At 44.2% G+C, this 23,640-nt stretch overlaps 2 protein-coding genes across 2 annotated transcripts; both read left to right on the top strand.

Annotated features, from left to right (window-relative positions):
- Window positions 1-11,261: 11,261 nt before the first annotated feature.
- Window positions 11,262-19,644, top strand: LOC125538762 (kelch domain-containing protein 4). Its single transcript, XM_048702055.1, has 20 exons — window positions 11,262-11,534; window positions 11,766-11,852; window positions 12,391-12,459; window positions 12,716-12,848; window positions 12,941-12,987; window positions 13,532-13,618; window positions 13,937-13,998; window positions 14,180-14,222; window positions 14,335-14,415; window positions 14,843-14,959; window positions 15,155-15,260; window positions 15,478-15,541; window positions 16,189-16,231; window positions 16,585-16,806; window positions 16,902-17,063; window positions 17,195-17,311; window positions 18,613-18,765; window positions 18,957-19,043; window positions 19,119-19,187; window positions 19,294-19,644. The coding sequence occupies exons 1-20, from the start codon at window positions 11,403-11,405 to the stop codon at window positions 19,396-19,398; spliced, it is 1,986 nt and encodes a 661-aa protein (XP_048558012.1). The 5' UTR covers window positions 11,262-11,402; the 3' UTR covers window positions 19,399-19,644.
- A 646-nt stretch (window positions 19,645-20,290) lies between these two features.
- LOC125533658 (very-long-chain 3-oxoacyl-CoA reductase 1-like) lies at window positions 20,291-23,109 on the top strand. Its single transcript, XM_048697034.1, has 3 exons — window positions 20,291-20,987; window positions 22,103-22,172; window positions 22,660-23,109. Exons 1-3 carry the CDS (start codon window positions 20,359-20,361, stop codon window positions 22,915-22,917), a joined length of 957 nt encoding a protein of 318 aa, XP_048552991.1. The 5' UTR covers window positions 20,291-20,358; the 3' UTR covers window positions 22,918-23,109.
- Window positions 23,110-23,640: the final 531 nt, after the last annotated feature.

Here is a 23,640-nt window from a genome sequence, read left to right as displayed (position 1 = left end):
GGTAAAGAATTATATATAGGAAGTGCTGTTTCGGCCATCGGGACAAGTTTCGGGGTTATCGGTATTGTACCGGGACCACCGAAAGGGTCCCGGGGGTCCACCGGGTGGGGCCACCTGCCCCGGGGGGGCACATGGGCTGTAGGGGGTGCGCCTTGGCCTACATGGGCCAAGGGCACCAGCCCCAAGGGGCCCATGCGCCTAGGGTTTCCAAAGGGGAGGAGTCCTACTAGTGGAAGACACCCCCTAGGTGCCTTGGGGGGGAGGGAAACCTCCCTTGGCCGCCGCCCCCCTAGGAGATTGGATCTCCTAGGGCCGGCGCCCCCCCTAGGCCCTCCTATATATAGTGGGGGAAGGAGGGCGTTTTGATCCACGCCTTTGGTTGCCTCCCTCTTCCTCTCCAACACCTCCTCCTCCTCCATAGTGCTTGGCGAAGCCCTGACGGAGTACTGCAGCTCCACCATCACCACGCCATCGTGCTGCTGCTGGAGCCATCTTCCTCAACCTCTTCTTCCCTCTTGCTGGATCAAGAAGAAGGAGACGTTATGCTGACCGTACGTGTGTTGAACGCGGAGGTGCCGTCCGTTCGGCACTAGGATCTCCGGTGATTTGGATCACGTCGTGTACGACTACTTCATCCACGTTCTTTGAACGCTTCCGCTCGCAATCTACAAAGGTATGTAGATGCATCCGATGACTCGTTGCTAGATGAACTCATAGATGGATCTTTGTGAAACCGTAGGAAAATTTTTGTTTTCTGCAACGTTCCCCATCAGTGGCATCATGAGCTAGGTCTATGCGTAGTTCTTCTTGCGCGAGTAGAACACAATTTGTTGTGGGCGTAGATGTTGTCAACTTTCTTGCCGCTACTAGTCTTATCTTGCTTCAGCGATATTGTGGGATGAAGCGGCCCGGACCAACCTTACACGTATGCTTACGTGAGGCCGGTTCCACCGACTAACATGCACTAGTTGCATAAGGTGGCTGGCGGGTGTCTGTTTCTCCTATTTTAGTTGGAGCGGATTAGATGAAAAGGGTCCTTATGAAGGGTAAATAGAAGTTGACAAATCACGTTGCGGCTTTCACGTAGGTAAGAAAACGTTCTTGCTAGAACCCTACTTCAGCCACGTAAAACTTGCAACAACAATTAGAGGACGTCTAACTTGTTTTTGCAGCAAGTGCTTTGTGATATGATATGGCCAAAGTTGTGATGAATGATGAATGACATATATGTGATGTATGAGATGTTCATGCTATTGTAATAGGAATCACGACTTGCATGTCGATGAGTATGACAACCGGCAGGAGCCATAGGAGTTGTCTTTATTTTTTGTATGACCTGCGTGTCATTGAGAAACGCCATGTAAATTACTTTACTTTATTGCTAAACGCGTTAGCCATAGTAGTAGAAGTAATAGTTGGCGAGCAACTTCATGGAGACATGATGATGGAGATCATGATGATGGAGATCATGGTGTCAAGCCGGTGATAGGATGATCATAGAGCCCCAAGATGGAGATCAAAGGAGCTATGTGATATTGGCCATATCATGTCACTATTATTATTTGATTGCATGTGATGTTTATCATGTTTTGCATCTTGTTTACTTAGAACGACGGTAGTAAATAAGATGATCCCTCATAATAATTTCAAGCAAGTGTTCCCCCTAACTGTGCACCGTTGCGACAGTTCGTTGCTTCAATGCACCACGTGATGATCGGGTGTTTGATTCAAACGTTCACATACAACGGGTGTAAGACAGATTTACACATGCAAACACTTAGGTTGACTTGACGAGCCTAGCATGTGTATAGACATGGCCTCGGAACACAGAAGACCGAAGGTCGAGCATGAGTCGTATAGAAGATACGATCAACATGAAGATGTTCACCGACGTTGACTAGTCCGTCTCACGTGATGATCGGACACGGCCTAGTTGACTCGGATCATGTTATACTTAGATGACTAGAAGAGGGATGTCTATCTAAGTGGGAGTTCATTGAATAATTTGATTAGATGAACTTAATTATCATGAACTTAGTCTAAAATCTTTACAATATGTCTTGTAGATCAAATGGCCAACGTAGTCCTCAACTTCAACGCGTTCCTAGAGAAAACCAAGCTGAAAGATGATGGCAGCAACTATACGGACTGGGTCCGGAACCTGAGGATCATCCTCATAGCTGCCAAGAAAGATTATGTCCTACAAGCACCGCTAGGTGAAGCTCCCGTCCCACAGAACCAAGACGTTATGAACGCTTGGCAGACACGTGTTGATGACTACTCCCTCGTTCAGTGCGGCATGCTTTACAGCTTAGAGCCGGGGCTCCAAAAGCGTTTTGAGAGACATGGAGCATATGAGATGTTCGAAGAGCTGAAAATGGTTTTCCAAGCTCATGCCCGGATCGAGAGATATGAAGTCTCCGATAAGTTCTTCAGCTGTAAGATGGAGGAAAATAGTTCTGTCAGTGAGCACATACTCACTATGTCTGGGTTACATAACCGCTTGACTCAGCTGGGAGTTAATCTCCCGGATGACGCGGTCATTGACAGAATCCTCCAGTCGCTTCCACCAAGTTACAAGAGCTTTGTGATGAACTTCAATATGCAGGGGATGCAAAAGACCATTCCTGAGGTATTTGCAATGCTGAAATCAGCAGAGGTAGAAGTCAAGAAGGAACATCAAGTGTTGATGGTCAATAAAACCACTAAGTTCAAGAAGGGCAAGGGTAAAAAGAACTTCAAGAAGGACGGCAAGGGAGTTGCCGCGCCTGGCAAGCAAGCTGCCGGGAAGAAGCCAAAGAATGGACCCAAGCCCGAGACTGAGTGCTTTTATTGCAAGGGAAGCGGTCACTGGAAGCGGAACTGCCCCAAATATTTAGCGGACAAGAATACCAGCAAAACAAAAGGTATATATGATATACATGTAATTGATGTGTACCTTACCAGTACCCGTAGTAGCTCCTGGGTATTTGATACCGGTGCAGTTGCTCACATTTGTAACTCAAAGCAGGGGCTGCGGAATAAGCGGAGACTGGCGAAGGACGAGGTGACGATGCGCGTCGGGAATGGTTCCAAGGTCAATGTGATCGCCGTCGGCACGTTACCTCTATATTTACCTTTGGAATTAGTTTTAAACCTTAATAATTGTTATTTAGTGCCAGCTTTGAGCATGAACATTGTATCGAGATCTCGTTTAATTCGAGATGGCTACTCATTTAAATCCGAGAATAATGGTTGTTCTATTTATATGAGAGATATGTTTTATGGTCATGCTCCTATGGTGAATGGTCTATTCTTAATGAATCTCGAGCGTAATGCTACACATATTCATAGTGTGAGTACCAAAAGATGTAAGGTTGATAATGATAGTCCCACATACTTGTGGCACTGCCGCCTTGGTCACATAGGTGTCAAACGCATGAAGAAGCTCCATGCAGATGGACTTTTAGAGTCTCTTAATTATGAATCATTTGACACGTGCGAACCATGCCTCATGGGTAAAATGACCAAGACTCCGTTCTCAGGAACAATGGAGCGAGCAACCAACTTATTGGAAATCATACATACTGATGTGTGCGGACCAATGAGTGTTGAGGCTCGCGGTGGCTATCGTTATGTTCTCACCCTCACTGATGACTTGAGTAGATATGGGTATGTCTACTTAATGAAACACAAGTCTGAAACCTTTGAAAAGTTCAAGGAATTTCAGAGTGAGGTTGAGAATCAACGTGACAGGAAAATCAAGTTTCTATGATCAGATCGTGGAGGAGAATAATTGAGTCACGAATTTGGCACACACTTAAGAAAATGTGGAATAGTTTCACAACTCACGCCGCCTGGAACACCTCAGCGTAATGGTGTGTCCGAACGTCGTAATCGCACTCTATTAGATATGGTACAGTCTATGATGTCTCTTACTGATTTACCGCTATCTTTTTGGGGCTATGCTTTAAAGACTGCCGCATTCACTTTAAATAGGGCTCCGTCGAAATCCGTTGAGACGACACCGTTTGAATTATGGTTTGGGAAGAAACCTAAGCTGTCGTTTCTAAAAGTTTGGGGATGCGATGCTTATGTCAAGAAACTTCAACCTGAAAAGCTCGAACCCAAGTCGGAAAAATGCGTCTTCATAGGATACCCTAAAGAAACTGTTGGGTATACCTTCTACCTCAGATCCGAAGGCAAGATCTTTGTTGCCAGGAATGGATCCTTTCTAGAGAAGGAGTTTCTCTCGAAATAAGTAAGTGGGAGGAAAGTAGAACTTGATGAAGTGTTACCTCTTGAACCGGAAAATGGCGCAACTCAAGAAAATGTTCCTGAGGTGCCTGCACCGACTAGAGAGGAAGTTAATGATGATGATCATGAAACTTCAGATCAAGTTGCTACTGAACTTCGAAGGTCCACAAGGACACATTCCGCACCAGAGTGGTACGGCAACCCTATCTTGGAAATCATGTTGTTAGACAACGGTGAACCTTCGAACTATGAAGAAGCGATGGCGGGCCCGGATTCCGACAAATGGCTAGAAGCCATGAAATCCGAGATAGGATCCATGTATGAAAACGAAGTATGGACTTTGACTGACTTGCCCGTTGAACGGCGAGCCATAGAAAATAAATGGATCTTTAAAAGAAAGACAGACGCGGATGGTAATGTGACCATCTATAAAGCTCGGCTTGTCGCTAAGGGTTATCGACAAGTTCAAGGGGTTGACTACGATGAGACTTTCTCACCGGTAGCGAAGCTAAAGTCCGTCCGAATCATGTTAGCAATTGCCGCATTCTACGATTATGAGATATGGCAAATGGACGTCAAAATGGCATTCCTTAATGGTTTCCTTAAGGAAGAATTGTATATGATGCAGCCGGAAGGTTTTGTCGATCCTAAGAATGCTGACAAGGTGTGCAAGCTCCAACGCTCGATTTATGGGCTGGTGCAAGCATCTCGGAGTTGGAACATTCGCTTTGATGAGATTATCAAAGCGTTTGGGTTTACGCAGACTTATGGAGAAGCCTGCGTTTACAAGAAAGTGAGTGGGAGCTCTGTAGCATTTCTCATATTATATGTAGATGACATACTTTTGATGGGAAATGATATAGAACTCTTGGACAGCATTAAGGCCTACTTGAATAAGAGTTTTTTAATGAAGGACCTTGGAGAAGCTGCTTATATATTAGGCATCAAGATCTATAGAGATAGATCAAGACGCCTCATAGGTCTTTCACAAAGCACATACCTTGATAAGATATTGAAGAAGTTCAATATGGATCAGTCTAAGAAGGGGTTCTTACCTGTGTTACAAGGTATGAAATTGAGCTCAGCTCAATGTTCGACCACGGCGGAAGAGATAGAAGAGATGAGTGTCATCCCCTATGCCTCAGCCATAGGTTCTATTATGTATGCCATGCTGTGTACCAGACCTGATGTAAACCTTGCTGTAAGTTTGGTAGGAAGGTACCAAAGTAATCCCGGCAAAGAACACTGGACAACGGTCAAGAATATCCTGAAGTACCTGAAAAGGACTAAGGAAATGTTTCTCGTTTATGGAGGTGACGAAGAGCTCGTCGTAAAGGGTTACGTCGACGCTAGCTTCGACACAGATCTGGATGACTCTAAGTCTCAAACCGGATATGTGTATATTTTGAATGGTGGGGCAGTAAGCTGGTGCAGTTGCAAGCAGAGCGTCGTGGCGGGATCTACATGTGAAGCGGAGTACATCGCAGCCTCGGAGGCAGCACATGAAGCAATATGGGTGAAGGAGTTCATCACCGACCTAGGAGTCATACCCAATGCGTCGGGGCCGATCAAGCTCTTCTGTGACAACACTGGAGCTATTGCACTTGCCAAGGAGCCCAGGTTTCACAAGAAGACAAGGCACATCAAGCGTCGCTTCAACTCCATTCGTGAAAATGTTCAAGATGGAGACATAGATATTTGTAAAGTACATACGGACCTGAATGTAGCAGATCCGTTGACTAAACCTCTCCCTAGGGCAAAACATGATCAGCACCAGAATTCCATGGGTGTTCGATTCATCACAATGTAACTAGATTATTGACTCTAGTGCAAGTGGGAGACTGTTGGAAATATGCCTAGAGGCAATAATAAAAGCATTATTATTATATTTCCTTGTTCATGATAATTGTCTTTATTCATGCTATAATTGTGTTATCCGGAAATCGTAATACATGTGTGAATAATAGACACCAACATGTCCCTAGTAAGCCTCTAGTTGACTAGCTCGTTGATCAACAGATAGTTATGGTTTCCTGACTATGGACATTGGATGTCATTGATAACGAGATCACATCATTAGGAGAATGATGTGATGGACAAGACCCAATCCTAAACATAGCATAAAGATCGTATAGTTCGTTTGCTAGAGTTTTTCCAATGTCAAGTATCCTTTCCTTAGACCATGAGATCGTGTAACTCCCGGATACCGTAAGAGTGCTTTGGGTGTACCAAACGTCACAACGTAACTGGGTGACTATAAAGGTATACTACGGGTATCTCCGAAAGTGTCTGTTGGGTTGACACGGATCAAGACTGGGATTTGTCACTCTGTATGACGGAGAGGTATCACTGGGCCCACTCGGTAATGCATCATCATAATGAGCTCAAAGTGACCAAGTGTCTGGTCACGGGATCATGCATTACGGTACGAGTAAAGTGACTTGCCGGTAACGAGATTGAACGAGGTATTGGGATACCGACGATCGAATCTCGAGCAAGTAACATACCGATTGGCAAAGGGAATTGTATACGGGGTTGCTTGAATCCTCGACATCGTGGTTCATCCGATGAGATCATCGTGGAGTATGTGGGAGCCAACATGGGTATCCAGATCCCGCTGTTGGTTATTGACCGGAGAGTCGTCTCGGTCATGTCTACGTGTCTCCCAAACCCGTAGGGTCTACACACTTAAGGTTCGGTGACGCTAGGGTTGTAGGGATATGTATATGCAGTAACCCGAATGTTGTTCGGAGTCCCGGATGAGATCCCGGACGTCACGAGGAGTTCCGGAATGGTCCGGAGGTAAAGAATTATATATAGGAAGTGCTGTTTCGGCCATCGGGACAAGTTTCGGGGTTATCGGTATTGTACCGGGACCACCGGAAGGGTCCCGGGGGTCCACCGGGTGGGGCCACCTGCCCCGGGGGGCCACATGGGCTGTAGGGGGTGCGCCTTGGCCTACATGGGCCAAGGGCACCAGCCCCAAGGGGCCCATGCGCCTAGGGTTTCCAAAGGGGAGGAGTCCTACTAGTGGAAGGCACCCCCTAGGTGCCTTGGGGGGGAGGGAAACCTCCCTTGGCCGCCGCCCCCTAGGAGATTGGATCTCCTAGGGCCGGCGCCCCCCCTAGGCCCTCCTATATATAGTGGGGGAAGGAGGGCCTTTTGATCCACGCCTTTGGTTGCCTCCCTCTCCCTCTCCAACACCTCCTCCTCCTCCATAGTGCTTGGCGAAACCCTGACGGAGTACTGCAGCTCCACCATTACCACGCCGTCGTGCTGCTGCTGGAGCCATCTTCCTCAACCTCTTCTTCCCTCTTGCTGGATCAAGAAGAAGGAGACGTTACGCTGACCGTACGTGTGTTGAACGCGGAGGTGCCGTCCGTTCGGCACTAGGATCCCCGGTGATTTGGATCACGTCGTGTACGACTACTTCATCCACGTTCTTTGAACGCTTCCGCTCGCAATCTACAAAGGTATGTAGATGCATCCGATGACTCGTTGCTAGATGAACTCATAGATGGATCTTGGTGAAACCGTAGGAATTTTTTTGTTTTCTGCAACGTTCCCCATCACCTCCTGCCTCTCATGAGGATCTTGTTGCTCAAGCATCATTTTCCTAGCTTGCTCCTCTTGCTCATAAATCTGGTAAAGCTTCTTGATCAGGTTCTTCACAGGGACGGTAATATCCAGAAAATCAACACCAGGAACAACGTACAACTTCTCCTCTGTGAACTTGGAAGATACATAGAACCATCGCTCGGTAAAGCTCAAGGCGACTGTCCAAGCCAAGTGCAACACAAACAGAAATTCATCAAGCTTAACACCAAGCCGATTCACGTACGACGTGATATAGATCCCCTCGCCTTTGGGCAACCTCCTGATGATGGCGACCTCGTTGAGTGGGCTGAGCCAACCGTCCTCGAGGACACCCACTTTGCGATCAAGCCACCTACAGTTGTAGTAGTCGCTACCATATGAGAGGGCGCCCGGTTGCCCGTCCTCACCCGCCTCCTCCAGACGAGGCCCTTCTCTGCCGCCGACGAGACGGGCCACGCGCAGAGCGCCGGTGTACCCTGCCCGCTCCGGGGGGAAATGGGGGTACTCCTTCCGCCACCACGACACCTTGGCATTCTTGGCCGATGCCTTGATCTTGAAGAGAAGGAAGGCGGTCGCATCCGGGCCTCTTTTCTTCCTCTCGTCGATGAAGCGACCAAACGTCTTCCATTGGCATAGCTCGGGATCAAACCGTCGTCTGTCAAACGAGGAGAGGAGCTGCGCGTGTAGAGTGGAGAATACGATCTTGTACATGGTGAGGAAGCTCTCTGCAAGTGAGACGGCGTCCTCGTACCTGAGGCCCCTCTCGACGGTGAGACAGCGGACGTCGTAGTCCGTCAGATTTGACCAGGCGGCGACGCGGAGGAACTTGCGCACCTCCTCGGCCGTCAGCCCGCTCTGGACGGCGACGGAGAGGGCCTCCTCCAACTCCCCCGCCGGCTGCCAGCTCGCGAGCTCCTTCCCCTTCTCCGGCTTCCCCACCTTCTTCCGGTCAGCGACGGCGAGGGCTTCCTCCATGTCGACCGGCCGCAGTGACCGGACGCAATCAACCCCCTTCCAGCTCTCACGGTCTGCCCGGGCAGCAAGCGAGAGGGCCTCCAGCAACTCGCTCAACTCCTCCGCGAGTTGCCGTCCCAGAACGGAACCAATCCCCACCCCCTTCTCCGGATGCTTCATCTTCTTCCGCGCGACGAAGGGGTCGGCCTCATCCAGCTCCTCCGTCGATCGCCGCCCGCTGGCCTGCACGGAATCGATCTCCATCTCCATCTCCTTCCTCGGCGAGGTTGATCGGTAGAGACCTCGCCGCCGACGCGAGGTTAGGTTTTTCTCTTTTTGATTGAGATTGAGGGGTCGCGAGGTTAGGCTGTTTCGTTTCCGTTTTCTTTACTTTTTTTAGCGGAGTTTTCTTTACTTTACTTTTTTTAGGCAAAACACGTGCTTTATTAAACAGTAACAGCAATGTTTACAGGTACATTCAGAAGATCATAAGGGAGATCCAGCCAAACATGACGACCAAAATCTAAAGAAGAAGCGTGTTTTGCTAAATCGTGGGCTTCAAAATTGAAGTTTCTCCGTTCATGAATAATAAGACAGCTGGTAAAATGGCCCATCCTTCCTTGTATCTCCCGCACAATTGCACCGTTTGTAGCACTCAAACCTTGATCAATGTCAGTCACTAACGTTTGGCAATCTGATGCAATAGTAATGCTTGCAAGGTTCAGGTCAGCAGTAAGGGCTAAGCCCTCCTTGCAAGCCAATGCTTCAATGACGGTTGGATCATTAATGTTCCCCAGAACGAGGGCTGAAGCTCCAACGTATCTGCCTGATGCATCTCAGCAGAAAGCCACTGCCGCTGTTGTTTTGCCCCCACGGGAGAAAGCTCCGTCAACGTTTATCTTTGAGTAACCCGGTTGCGGCGCCAACCATCTCTTGCTTGCATCAGTTTTAGAAATCAACCTCAATTTGTGGCTCCTGGCGTTATCCAGCATGTTCAGCTCAACTATATAAGAATTGACAAAATGGTGGATATGTTCCGGACTCTGGAAGATATTCTCATGGATGGCCTTCCGACGAGCAGACCAAATTGCCCATAGTGTGATGATCATCCTGGTAAACTCAAAATGAGGTACTGTATCGTGCATGAAGAATAGCCAGTTCTTCGCATTTGGTTCTGTGTATCCAATCATATGGTCTATAATATTCTCATCCGACAGTGCCCAGGTACACCGAGACATTGTACATTCGATCAAGGAATGCCGCCAAGAGTCCTCGCAGCCACACAGTGCGCAACTGCTCGACATTGCCATGTTTCTATGCTGTAAAAGGTCCGCTGAGGGGATGGACTGATGTGCAAGACGCCATACCAAAACCTTTAGTTTTGATGGTATGGAAAGTTTCCAAAGCTTTGTCCAAACCTGTTCTGTTTTCTCACTGGAAGATGATCCCGCTACACCTTCAAGCCAGTTTTCTCTTCTGATTTTGGTGTGTACCAACATTCTGTATGCAGACCTGACGGTGAATAACCCCCGGCGATCGAAATGCCATGCCCAAAAATCAGTAACTCCAGCAGGGCATGTAGGAATGCTCAGGATCGCATCAGCATCCATCGGCAAAAATACTTGGCGAACCAAGTTGACATCCCATGTACCTTCAGTGTGATTTATCAGTTCATACACCATTTGTGGAGGGTCTTGAATAAGGGGTAACAGTGGCCGCAGCAGTGGTTCCCTCGGGATCCAATTACAGTCCCAAATCTTAGTAGTCTGTCCGTCTCCAATGCGACGAATCAGGCCTTACTTAAGCACATCTCGCCCATCTAGGAGTGCACGCCATACCTGGGAAGGATTGGCGCCAAGTTCTGCTTCAAGAATAGTGCTATTTGGGAAATAGGCAGCCTTGAGTAAACGAGCACTCAATGATGATGGGTCCTGGATCAGGCGCCATACTTGTTTGGCTAGTAACGCTAAGTTAAAAAGTTCTAGGTCTCGGAAATCTAAACCCCCCATATATTTGGGGCTTGTCATGATTTGCCATGATACCCATATATTTGAGGCTTGTCATGATTTGTCATGATACCCAGTGAGGTTTTCTTTTACCATGTTTGCTCCCCCACCAAAAGCCATGAATAAAAAGAATTTATATGCTCGCAAAGGCCCCGGGGTAATGTGAAACATGCCATGGAATAGACCGGTATTGCCTGTGCAACCGATTTGATAAGCACCTCCTTCCCTCCTGCAGATAAAAGCTTCTCAAACCAGACTTTAATCTTCTTCTAAACTCTGTCTTTCAGATATTTAAAAGTGCTTGAAAGCCCCACATCTGTGGGCATTCTCAGATATCTCTCGTTGAGAGATTCATTAGGTACCTGTAGTGATTCTTTACTTTACTTGGTTGGAGGAAGGAAGGCCTCCGTTTCGGTGCTGACTTGCTGGGCCCAAAATCTCGAAAAACAGGCAGTTAGCCCAGAAAGGCCCAGTTTGAGCGCCGGCTCCACTCCCCCATTTCCCCTTCTCCCCGTGAGGTTTTAGCTCTCGCCGCCGCCGCCGCCGCCCCCGCGCCAGAGAAGTGAGGTCTTAGCCCCGCCTCCGCGGCGAAGTGAAGTAGCCGGAGAGATGGGGAAGAAGCAGAAGAAGCCGGGGAAGGGGAAGGAGAAGACGGAGCGTAAGACGGCCAAGGGAGAGGAGAAGCGCGCCCGCCGCGAGGCCGGCAAGGTCGGCGAGGAGGACGACATCGACGCCATCCTCGTCAGTATCCTCTTCCTCTCCACCTCACCTCTTCGTTTACTTCGATGAGCTCGCTTTCCAGTGCTTCACTCTGCTGCTGCCGCTGCTTGTTGCGTTCTGTTCAGCTGCTGCTCTGCATCTGCTAATGAAGTCTTTTTTAATCGAAATTATGGAACGTTTCTTTAGTATACGCGTTGCTGTACTTCATCCCCTTTTGCTTATTTCCCCCTGTTGGGCTTTACTTTACTGCAGAAGAACATACAGAAGGAGGAAGCGAAGAAGAAGGAGGTTCATGTGGAGGAGAATGTCCCTGCGCCATCTCCCCGGTCCAATGGCTCGGTGAGGCTTTGCAGAGACTCAAAAATAATGACAGTTACTGAAAGAATCTTGTCTATCCATAATTCCATATGCTGAAAAGAACCGTGTAACATTAATTTCTATGCTTGTGAATCTTGTGATGGTCGTGTTCAATTAGGTGCTTAGAAGTTAGATTACTCAGTCTCATTGTATATGAGCAAAAGGTCTGCAAAATCTCTATGAGGCAATGATAATTTTCAGTGAAATTATTTAACAAATGATTATCATTATACGATTAAGCTATGTCCAAATAAAAGTTCTTCATTTTGTGGAGTGCTTTCGACATGTTTTTTTTGTTAAAATATACTCCCTCTGTCCCATAATATAAGAACATTTTTCAAGCTAACATAGCTTAAAAACGTTCTTATATTATGGGACGGAGGGAGTAATAATTAATCTGTGTGTTACTTATATTATTACCAATGCTACACAGAAGATACGTATATGACTTTTCAGCCGAGCAAGTAGATTTTATGGAGATTTAATTGCCAATTTTGACATTATTCTTTCTCATATGCAGCTTACCATAAACCCATCGAAAGATACAGAACTAATTCTGTATGGTGGAGAGTTCTACAATGGTAGCAAGGTGGAGAACATATCTTCTGTAATCTGGACATTTTGCCCCATGTGACATGAATAATATGATAAATATATTGCACCAATTTCGCCATGCTCTTTCATTTATGGGTATTCCTGTATATTCTATAAATTTTATCTCCTGTCATTGCGCTTCCGTAGTAATGCAATGGTTGCTTAATGTTTTTCCTTGATAATTTTAATAAGTTCCCTCTTGAAGGCAAATAATTTCAGTAGTGCTGAATATTGTCTATATGTTTCTGCAGACCTTTGTTTATGGTGATCTTTATCGTTACGATGTAGAGAAAAATGAGTGGAAGTTGGTATCTAGTCCTAACAGTCCACCTCCACGAAGTGCTCACCAGACAGTTGCATGGAAGAATAACATATACATGTTTGGTAATAAAACTTCTACACACATGAGGACATTCTATGAGTAAAGGTGCTATTTCAGTCAACTGGATTTATTTTTCTTTTTATTGATGTTTCAGGTGGGGAATTCACTTCACCAAACCAAGAACGTTTTCATCATTACAAGGTAGAAGACTAAGTATTTAGTCTAAATTTTCTCATAACTGCCTGGGGATTTTTTCTTGGCATTAAGCATTTCACATATCCGTGATGATAAGCTGTCCTGACAGCTTCGGCCTCCGAAGACAAAAATTACATTTGGCTTGTTTTAAAAAAAATTGAACCAAGAGAGATGCTAATCCTATATGGGATATATCTATGAAAGTATATGTTGAAATGTCATTTGTAGAGATTAAGCCTGGGAGTTTGTTGCCATTTATAAATCAAGGAATAGAAGGCTCTTTACCATGGTCTGCCTGTCTTTTATTTGGATGTGTACACATGATAGATGATACTCCCTCCTTAAAGAAATATAGAGCGTTTAGATCACTATTTTAGTTATCTAAACGCTCTTATATTTCTTTACAGAGGGAGTACAATTTATTTTGTTCCTGATTTGCTTCTTTCTTTCTGATTTAACATCAGGGGTTATCTGTCTGTAATATGTATCTTAAGTTTAGCCGTCATAAATATGGTGCATCTCTTATCCCGTGGCTTGTTTTCTACTGCAGGACTTCTGGACACATGATCTCAAAACAAATCAATGGGAACAAATTCTTGCCAAGGGATGTCCAAGTGCACGTTCAGGACACAGAATGGTTAGTGTCTTCTATGTTGAAACCACTTGTTAACTATTACGGTCCTGTTTTCCTTAATCTTTTCTGCATTATAAGCACCAGGCTAGCAGCATAGTTGTAGGAAACATGTGGTTGTGATGCAATCATGTTAGGTAGTTCTGTTGAATAACCATATTTGCACAACCTAGTGCCTAAATACAAGAGATATTGAATCAGGCTATCTATGGAGTGATCTGAATAAATATGTAAATTAATATAATTGGCCGATGATATAAATTTGATCCCTTTCTTTTTTCTTCCTTTAGTCATTTGTAAACTGGTATGTGTTTCTTTCCACAGGTCCTTTACAAGCACAAGATTGTGCTATTTGGTGGCTTCTATGACACTCTTAGGGAAGTGAGGTTAGTACGTTTAGCTTCTGGTGAAGTTATTTTAGTAATATTTAATAATGTATGATATTTTTATAGAAGTATTAGGAGTTATGTCCTAGTTACACAAAAAGAACTCATGGCGTAGAGTATGTTATGAACTGTCAAGGACTTAATATGATATGGATTCAATTGATAATCATATCTTCTGCAGGTACTACAATGATCTGCATGTTTTTGATCTGGATAATTTCAAGGTGAGTACACCATGTTGTTTTTCCGTCAGTACTGCTGGAAACATAAGGTATATATTAGTAACAGGTAAAGCCATGTAATTCAATATTCTTACTGATAATGTTGGTGTTTTAGTGGGAGGAAATTAAGCCTCGTCCTGGTTGCTTGTGGCCAAGTCCAAGAAGTGGCTTTCAGCTTGTTGTTTACCAAGATCAGGCAAGCCTCTGTTTTTTAACCTCGATAGTTAGTATGCTGATACTTCATAAATGCTGTTTAATGTAACTCCATCACAATTTTTCAGTTATTAATGTATCGCATATTTTGCTATTGGGAGTGCTCTTGTTATGATTGATATTTTTTTATGTGGCAACTGATGTTTTTGCCGTAACAAGGCGTCATAAGAAAGAAATATAATTCTTCATGATGATGACATGGTGATAGATTGATTTATTGCACGTGTTTGCTCAACAAATATCAATTTTTTGCTCTGTTTAATCAGTTCTGGCAACCTTTAATTTTTTGTGTCAATAACCATTCAATAAGTGTGGCATAATGATACCTGACAATAGGTGACCTGTTATGCCGAGTCCTTTATTATTTAATATGTAGCTATGTAAGTTTATTAATGGTTGTTTTTCTGTAGATATATATGTATGGTGGATATTTTAAAGAAGTTTCTTCTGACAAAAATGCATCAGAAAAAGGAACAGTTCATGCAGATATGTGGTCTCTTGATCCTCGTACTTGGGAGTGGAATAAGGTCAAATCTTGCATTTCTCTTTAATTTGGTATCTACTGAGTTCTGTACTTAAGTCCAAGGATTTCTGAGCTCTGGGGCCATGTACTTAAGTCCAAGGATTTATCTTGCCAATGTTTAAAGTTTTTACTCCAGACCTGCATATCCCTGCTGAATGTCTTGCAATGTTTACTTGTTTCCCACTTGAACCCTTGATAGGTTAAGAAGACTGGGATGCCACCTGGCCCCAGAGCTGGGTTTTCAATGTGTGTTCACAAGAAAAGGGCTGTCCTTTTTGGCGGTGTAGTAGATATGGAAGTTGAAGGTAAGTTGAACCAAACTTTGCTTGCACTATGCATTCCTACTTAGGTTCTTCTATTTTATATTTGAAATATCATGTGCGCTATGTTTCATCTTTTTGGTGATTAAGATGATTATTCTTTTTTACGAACCAAAGAGCTGCTTCAAGTCTTCAAACTCTAAGGGGTATTTCAATTGCTGTGAAACCTCTGCTAATTTCACTCCCTTATTTCTATTTGTAGCTGATGTCCTTATGAGCATGTTCATGAACGAGCTGTATGGATTCCAGTTGGATAATCACCGTTGGTATGCTTTATTTTAGCACCATTTGTGCAAATTTAATATTTATTTTATTTATATTTAATGGAAATAAAATTAGCTGCAAAAAACTCAGCCAGACAGGCACTAGCACCTTGGTAACATTCTTTAAGAAGAACGACCGTGACACCAGTTACTCTGTAATAAATTCAAATTGAATTAGTCACGACCCTGCTTAAATTTGTCTGTCATTAAGGTTGGTGGCATTCTTTAAGAAGAATGACCGCAACAACAGTCACTTGGTGGAATAAATTCAGATTAAGTTATTCATAATCCTGCTTGTTTGTCAGTAATTAATTTGAGCTACTGTGGGTATTTAAAAGAAAAACGGATGTGTCAGCTTGGTCCGGCAAATTACTGTAGCTGCTGCAACAAAATATGTTAGTGTTAGCAACATTCCACAGTCAGGCATACCATATGTTTTGCTCTGGCCAACTTTTAGTATCATTGAATTGAAGCAATAAACTATCATGTCTTGGATTGAACTTTCCCTTTAATCTTCTTGTGGTTATCTAGATTCTAGATAGCTTAACTATTCTGGAAATTATATAGCCTAGATGTGAAAGTTTGTTCTTTCTTGTAGTTTTTGCATTCTGTTTGTGTGTTGAATATATTGCTTTCCTTGGATGTCTCAGGTATCCTTTAGAGCTCAGGAAAGACAAGCCTGCTAAAAATAAGGTGATTCCTCAAATTAATGTGATCACGTGATCATCCATGTCCTGTTTATAATTGATAATCTGTAAGAAATCAGGCTGCGTACCAAAGTGGTTGGACCCTTCCCCGGACCCTTGCACAAGCAGGAGCTTATTTTTTAAGAAATCAGGCACAAAGCTACTGTACCAATTAATCTGCTGAAATGTCTTTTATTAATTGTGAGATAGACAGCTAATTTTGTGGTATGGGGTAAAATTTTGAACTTAAATGTGTAGTGATGTTTGTATCTCGGCCTAGCAAATGGCAAATTTAGCTGTCTTGAATGCTTATTTAGTTATTATTATAACACTATGCTGACAGTGGTTTACCATGCACAGACAAAGGATATCAAAAGAAAGGAAACAGCAAATGATTCAGAAAGTAATATTGGTAATGAGGATGATGATACCATGGACTGCTCTGAAGAAGCTACTGATGTTCAATCTGAAGTTGGTGGAGTTTCTAATCACTTGACCAAGAGTCTAACCTTAAATAAAGTTGGCTCAAGCCAAAACTCTGATGTCATGTCTGATTCAACAGAACAAGAAGCAACCCCAGAGGTTATATCCATGCTGGACAATTTTCGTAGACCATCTTTGATGTTTATACATCCTAATGACACTTCCGTTGCTCACTTATTTTTTGGTAATAACAGGCAATTAAGCCCATTGGTCGTATCAATGCATCAATGGCTGTAGGGAAAGATACACTATACTTATATGGAGGAATGATGGAAGTGAAAGATAGAGAAATTACTCTTGATGATCTGTATTCACTTAACCTTAGCAAACTAGATGAGTGGAAGTGTATCATACCGGTCAGTCGAAGATTGTCTTTCCCTTATATAGTTCATTTTTATTGGAGTACCCAACAAGTTATCTGCTAGTTGTTTCCTAATTATTCCCCAAAAAATATCAGAACTCACCTTTGCTTTCTGTTTTTGTGCAGTCATCTGAATCCGAATGGTTAGAAATGTCCGATGATGACGATGAGGAGGATGAGGATGAGGACGATGAAGATGATAGTGCAGATGATGCTATGCAGACAGATGAAGATGAGGAGGAGGTATGCAGTTGGATTTAAGGTTCATATTGTGCACATGTTCAGGAGAACAGTATTACCCACTTGGTTTCCCCTGCTTACAGTCATACTCGTACTTCTTAAAATCTCGCTAAGTTTGACGTGGGCTGTGACTGATTAATCTGATTCTAGCCAGTTCTATATACTTCCTGTAAGGCTTTTTTTTTTTGTTAAAACAAGTAAAATATTTTAGTTTGATGTTTTCAACAATTGTTGCCAGAAACCAGACGAGCTGCTAATGTCCAGCCTGTTTTGTTTCAAGAATACACGTTAGTATATGCGTTAGGCTAAAATTCTGCATGATAGACGAGCCGGTGAGAAACCGTTCCACCAACACTTTCCACTTGAGGGATAGTAATCAATGTTTTAAGAGCGTCATAGGCGAGAATTTTTTCATAAATCCAACATTACAGTATTTTGTGGCAGAAATATTTGGAACTACAGAGGCCCCAGTCTTAGTTTGTTGGTATATGTTGTCATTCATGAACGCTATAGTAAAGTTGGGCTGTTGGTAAAATGCTCATTTTGTATTGACTATTGCACTCAGGCTTACCCAAAATGCCTCTGGCAGTTTGGCATGCTTGCCTGAGCTGTCAACTTGAGCTGCAAGTTCTCTGTAATTATTTATTGTTGTAACTTTTGGTTGGTACAACAATGACAAGAAAGTGTAAGTCACTGATAACGCCAGAGTCTGTTTTTTGTGATGAATTAACCTATTTGACAAAAATGCTAAATGGAGGACGAGCTCCATGGAGCTCTTTACTTTGAAAATTTTGAAGTTTCGAAAAATTCTAAAAAAATCACACGTTCATATGGATGTATACTACATGTGTGTAAAATTTGAAGATGATATACGTTATTGTGAGAGCTACACAAAAAAGACAGAGTTCTGATTTTGAAAATGGTGAACAGTACATGCACTGTTGACTATTAAAAAATTGCACGAATTTGTCTTTTTTGTATTGTTCTCACCATGATGTATTTCATCGTCAGACTTTACACATGTAAAACACATCCATATGAACGTGTATGATTTTTTCCAGATTTTTTTGGAACTTAAGAATATGATCTTTTGAAGATCTTTTTTTTAAAAGAGCTCCATGGAGCTCGTCCTTCAAAATGCGCTACTCCCTATTTGGAGGTTATAAAAGTAGGTATGCATGGTTAGTCCCATGGTGGTGTTTCTCACTTTCTGAGATTTATGCTGATGTTTATCTTTCTTTTCCTTTGTGATCAGTGTTTTTACTCATATTGTTTGGTTATTAATTTATATTCCTCCTGCGTAGTCCGATGAAGAAGCTGAGAAGAATGTAGCTGTGTCCGGTGCTGTGGCTCTACTGAAGGGTGAACGTAAGAAATTGCGCAGAAAAGAGAAACGTGCCCGGATAGAACAGATCAGGGTCATCCTCGGTCTTTCTGATTCTCAAAGGACACCAACGGTAATGTTGCAATTGATTAGCATTATTTATTCCTTCTATTATTTGTGGATCTGTTCCTGGCTATGGGTGTGGTGTCTGAAGTCATCCTTCGGATGTTTATCATGGAGCAATTTTTGGCCAGCTGTTTGTTACCTGCAGCAGACTGAAAACCAAATCATTATTTATTTATTCCCATCTTTTTGTTTTTTTAGCCAGGAGAGTCACTGAGAGATTTCTACAAGAGAACAAATATGTACTGGCAAATGGCTGCCTACGAGCACACTCAACACACCGGAAAGGTTGCCCTTCGTTGCTTATCGAGTATTCTATTCTAGGCTGTATGTTGTATTTAATCTTTGCGTGCCTGATGCCAGGAGCTCCGCAAGGATGGTTTTGATCTTGCCGAAACTCGATTCAAGGAACTGAAACCCATACTTGATGAGGTATTTTCTATTCATGCTAGAGTAGTTTGCCTGAAGGGATTCCAATATATCTGATCAATCTTGTTTTATGAATTTATATGTCAACTCATTCTGTGTGCATTTTCAGCTGGCCGTGCTGGAGGCTGAACAAAAGGCGGAGGAAGAGGCCAGTGCGTCGACTAGTTCCAAGAAAGACCCGAAGAAAGGCAAGCAGAAGAGCGCGGGAAGATAGCTTTGGTTCTAGAAACGGGGCTTAGCTTTGCTCCAGAGCTCGCCAAAATTAAAGTACAAATTCTTCCGGTGTTTGGACCTATAGTGTAGATCTCACGACTTTTTATGCGATCCGAAGAGTGAGACCCTTGAAGAGTTTTGTAATGTGTGTAGTACATTTTTGTTTACTTCTCATATGTATCGGAGGAAGGTGCATTCACCATATATGCTATGCATGCTAGTGTTAAGCATATCCTTCATTGTATTATTCTCTGCACATGTTTTCGTAATAGCTTGGTGGTTATGTACTGGTTTGGTTGGTTGGTGGGGGGGAGACGCATGTGTTTCGTTCCGACAACAAGAGCGTCAGCACGCAAAGAGCATGCCGCGTATTTCGTGTGGCACGATCAACTTCAACTACTACGCCTGCCATCCGTGAGATTTTGACTACCCAATTTACTCTTCAGCCTCGTCAACTTTCAACGCCAACACAACCTGCATGCATTGCATGTGAGATTGCTTAGATACATGGATAATGTGCTACCGGTTACCACTCGTAGGGATTGTTGGAACAAACGTTTAATAATACAGTATAAAATTTTCCTAGAAATATTATGGCAAAAAAGAAAAAAAAAACTGGGGAGCATGAGATGATGTCCCTGCATCTGCATGTATCCTACAATGTGCTGATGATCACTTCTGCAGCTGGGAATGCGATTGCCTTTGAAATCCCTGCATGTATTCCGTCATCCTTCCGAGGATTCCAATATTATGTTAACGGCTTACAAAAAAAATCAGTTAATTAATTAGTTAACAGCGTTCGACCCCACGAAACTCCACAGCAAGCAGCCAACCATCATCCTCTCCCCAGGGCTATATATGCGTGGCCGTCGACCGCGCCATCGCCCAGCTTGAGCTACACACCTCCCCACTGCCCAACAGTCTCGCCGTGTAGCGGCCGCGCTCACTTCCTTCCCATCGCATGGCCGGGGCAAGCGCGCAGCCGGCGTGGGCGCAGGCGCTCGCGGCGGTGGGCCTCCTCGTCGCGTCGCGCGCCGCGACGCGCCTTGCGCTGTGGCTCTACGCGGCGTTCCTCCGCCCCGCCAAGCCGCTGCGCCGCCGCTACGGCGCATGGGCCGTCGTCACGGGCGCCACGGACGGCATCGGCCGCGCGCTGGCCTTCGAGCTCGCCGCCGCCGGGCTCGGCCTCGTCCTCGTCGGCCGCAGCCCCGACAAGCTCGCCGCGGTCTCCAAGGAGGTCAGCGCTAGGTTCCCCGGCGCCGAGGTGCGCACCTTCGTCATCGACTTCGCCGCCGACGGGCTCGCCGCCAGCGTGGCCGCGCTGGCGGAGTCCATCCGGGGGCTCGACGTCGGCGTGCTCGTCAACAACGCGGGTCACGGCTACCCGTACGCGCGCTACTTCCACGAGGTGGACGAGGAGCTCAGGAGGAACCTCATACGCCTCAACGTAGAGGCCGTCACCCGGATGACGCACGCCGTGCTCCCTGGCATGGTGGAGCGCAAGCGCGGCGCCGTGGTGAACATCGGGTCCGGCGCCGCCTCCATCATGCCGTCCACCCCGCTCTACACCGTCTACGCCGCCACCAAGGCGTGAGTACTGCTCGGCCCTCTCCTCTTGAACCACTTTTGAAGTTAGTTTCATTCTTGCTATAGGTGTTAAATATGAATGCAGAAATTTAAAAATAGTGCATTTTAACCCTCATTACGAAGTGATTCGCAATTTTTTTTATTACAAAGTCCGTTAGGAGGAGGATGTCGTTCACCCGTTCTAGTTTTATTTTCTTCTTTTGTTATCAACATAAATCACATCACACGTAAGTAGGAACCGACATTTCATTTGAATCAATAGCATATTTCATGTTTCATCTGATTTGCTTGACATGTGTTCAGTACTACGATAGTGTGTCACATACAAGTAAGCTGAGTGTTAACCGATATCAATATATCTTTTTCCATATTTTGTTCCATTAACCACTTTTCTCCCTCCTGACATGTCAAGTCCACGGTTAGACACGGAGGCCACGTAACATATATTGGAAATAATTGCACAAATTCTCTTAGAACTAAAAATTCTATCTCACCAATTTTATCTCCAAACTTTTCTGTAAGCATAATGTAAACACATACAGAATTTCCTCATATTTATTGTTTTCGTTCTAAAAAAAGCACACCTCAGGGGGAAGAAAGATGGATAAATTCTGAAATTGAGTATCATTGGCACTTCGATGCCAATGAGGGCAGTGATGAGTGAACTATATATACCCTCGATTTATACAACAAATTTATTTTAAAGGAAATATGGCAATTTGATCTTGCTTAAATCTGCAGACCCTTGCCATATGGGTAACACACCGTCTTTCATTTCTTCACAGTGATACCAAAATGATTACATCATTTGCAACTGTAAAGGTACAAATTGCACACACTAGGATAGGTACAAAGATGATATTTCATTTCTCTACATTTTTTGTTTGCAGGGTTTCTCTAGATTATACAACATGCATTTATTTGTTTCAAAAAGTTGACTATAGATCTCTCCACAAAAAAAGAAAGTTGACTATAGATTGTAACTAAATACAAACTCACAAGAAGTATGTGCGCGTGCGTGCTCGGAAGAAGTTACATACCACTCGCCAGGCACAGTGATAGGAACTCAACTATTTCTGAGAACCGGCAATGAAACTAATGTGTTTCCAATTTCTCAGGTATGCTGATCAATTCTCCCGAAGCCTATATGTGGAGTACAAGAACAAAGGCATCGATGTGCAATGCCAGGTACTAGCTAGTTAATCACTCTTGTAGAGGGCTGTTGCATTTCAGTTATCTCCGTTATTTTGCATGTCAGGCATAGTGATGTTCCTGTATGTTTAGAGAAATACAAATGATACGGTAGTATGTTGGTATTTTTATGATCTACCACCCCACCAGTTAAAAGTCTTTACTGGCCCTCCCAACGAACGCATGGATTTTCTCATTGTGGCACGAGCTAGTTCACATGGTTGTAGACCTGTACTGGATCGTACAGTAGACAGGTACTGGTGCATGGGCGCGAGTTAGTTCAACTAGAAACCGAAATCAACTAAAAAAATAAATAAATAACAAGAAACCGGAATCATGACGTGTAGAAACAGTAGGAGCACTCAATTAGTGTCAGTTCGCCGCAAATCCTACTGTTTGGTCCAAGGCAGTAATAATCAGGAGTTATGCACTTATCAGTGCCACCTCATTCGTCAAACTGAATGAATCTCTCTTATTTGGGCAGGTACCCATGTACGTGGCGACCAAGATGGCCTCGATCAGGCAGGCGTCCCTGTTCGCCCCGTCGCCGGAGACGTACGCCCGCGCCGCCGTGCGCTACATTGGGTACGAGCCTCGGTGCGCGCCCTACTGGCCGCACGCCCTCCTGTGGTTCCTCTTCTCCGTGGTGCCCGAGCCCCTCGTCGATGGGTACGTCCTCGGCATGTCCCTCGGTATCCGCAAAATGGGCCGTGCCAAGGAGGCCAGGAAGAAAGCGGTGTGACACGCGCGGTGGAAGAAAGGGCACGTACGGTCGTAAAGATGGACTCAGATGAATGTGTTAATTCTACAGTCTTCATGACCAATTGTAACACGACGAACGACTGAATGCAGCCTCCCTTCCCCTTCCAAACAGTTTTATCTGTATTAAGACTTAATTTGTGATATTTATCCATGTCTCACCAACGGGCCAAAATCGTTCGAAGATCATGAAACTGAATTCATATATTGAATGTGTTAAGATCAATCATAGACAGCTTTGTAAAGGCCATCATAGGGAGCTAACAACACTGGCTGCCCTCGAAAAGTCCAGGGGCCTCCTTCCATGACTTTATCCTAATCTCCAAGGCAAGAAAATTGCATGCATGGTGTAAAGGTTATTACTGGGTGATCAGAAATTGACAGCTGGTGCAAGATCCCGTGCGATTCCTCACATCCTTGGAAAACCAGAAATCCCCATACTCACGGCTGGTGTGGACCTTGTCGATCGCAAGCTAACGTGCCTCCATGGTTTGTTCTGGCATAATGTCCTCATACTCTCTCCATTCCATAATGTAGTGAATATAGATTTTTTATAAAGTCATATCTCACAAACTTTGATCAAGTTTGTGGAGAAAAACATTTACATATAAAATGCCAAACATATATCAACATATTCATTATAAGATGTAGTTTCATGTGTTATATATTTGATATTGTACATACAAATAGTTTTCTCTATGAAATT

This window comes from Triticum urartu, chromosome 2, assembly GCF_003073215.2.
Source record: "Triticum urartu cultivar G1812 chromosome 2, Tu2.1, whole genome shotgun sequence".
NCBI lineage: Eukaryota > Viridiplantae > Streptophyta > Magnoliopsida > Poales > Poaceae > Triticum > Triticum urartu.
The sequence above is the reverse complement of the archived record's forward strand: the minus strand, read 5'-3'. Positions and strand labels throughout refer to the sequence as shown.

Coding starts and splice junctions, on each gene's coding strand:
- LOC125538762 (XM_048702055.1), top strand. CDS start 11,403: ATGGGGAAGAAGCAGAAGAAGCCGGGGAAGGGGAAGGAGAAGACGGAG. Junction 11,853..12,390: donor CTCCCCGGTCCAATGGCTCG/GTGAGGCTTTGC, acceptor TCTCATATGCAG/CTTACCATAAACCCATCGAA. Junction 16,232..16,584: donor ACAAGCCTGCTAAAAATAAG/GTGATTCCTCAA, acceptor TACCATGCACAG/ACAAAGGATATCAAAAGAAA.
- LOC125533658 (XM_048697034.1), top strand. CDS start 20,359: ATGGCCGGGGCAAGCGCGCAGCCGGCGTGGGCGCAGGCGCTCGCGGCG. Junction 20,988..22,102: donor GTCTACGCCGCCACCAAGGC/GTGAGTACTGCT, acceptor CCAATTTCTCAG/GTATGCTGATCAATTCTCCC. Junction 22,173..22,659: donor GCATCGATGTGCAATGCCAG/GTACTAGCTAGT, acceptor TTATTTGGGCAG/GTACCCATGTACGTGGCGAC.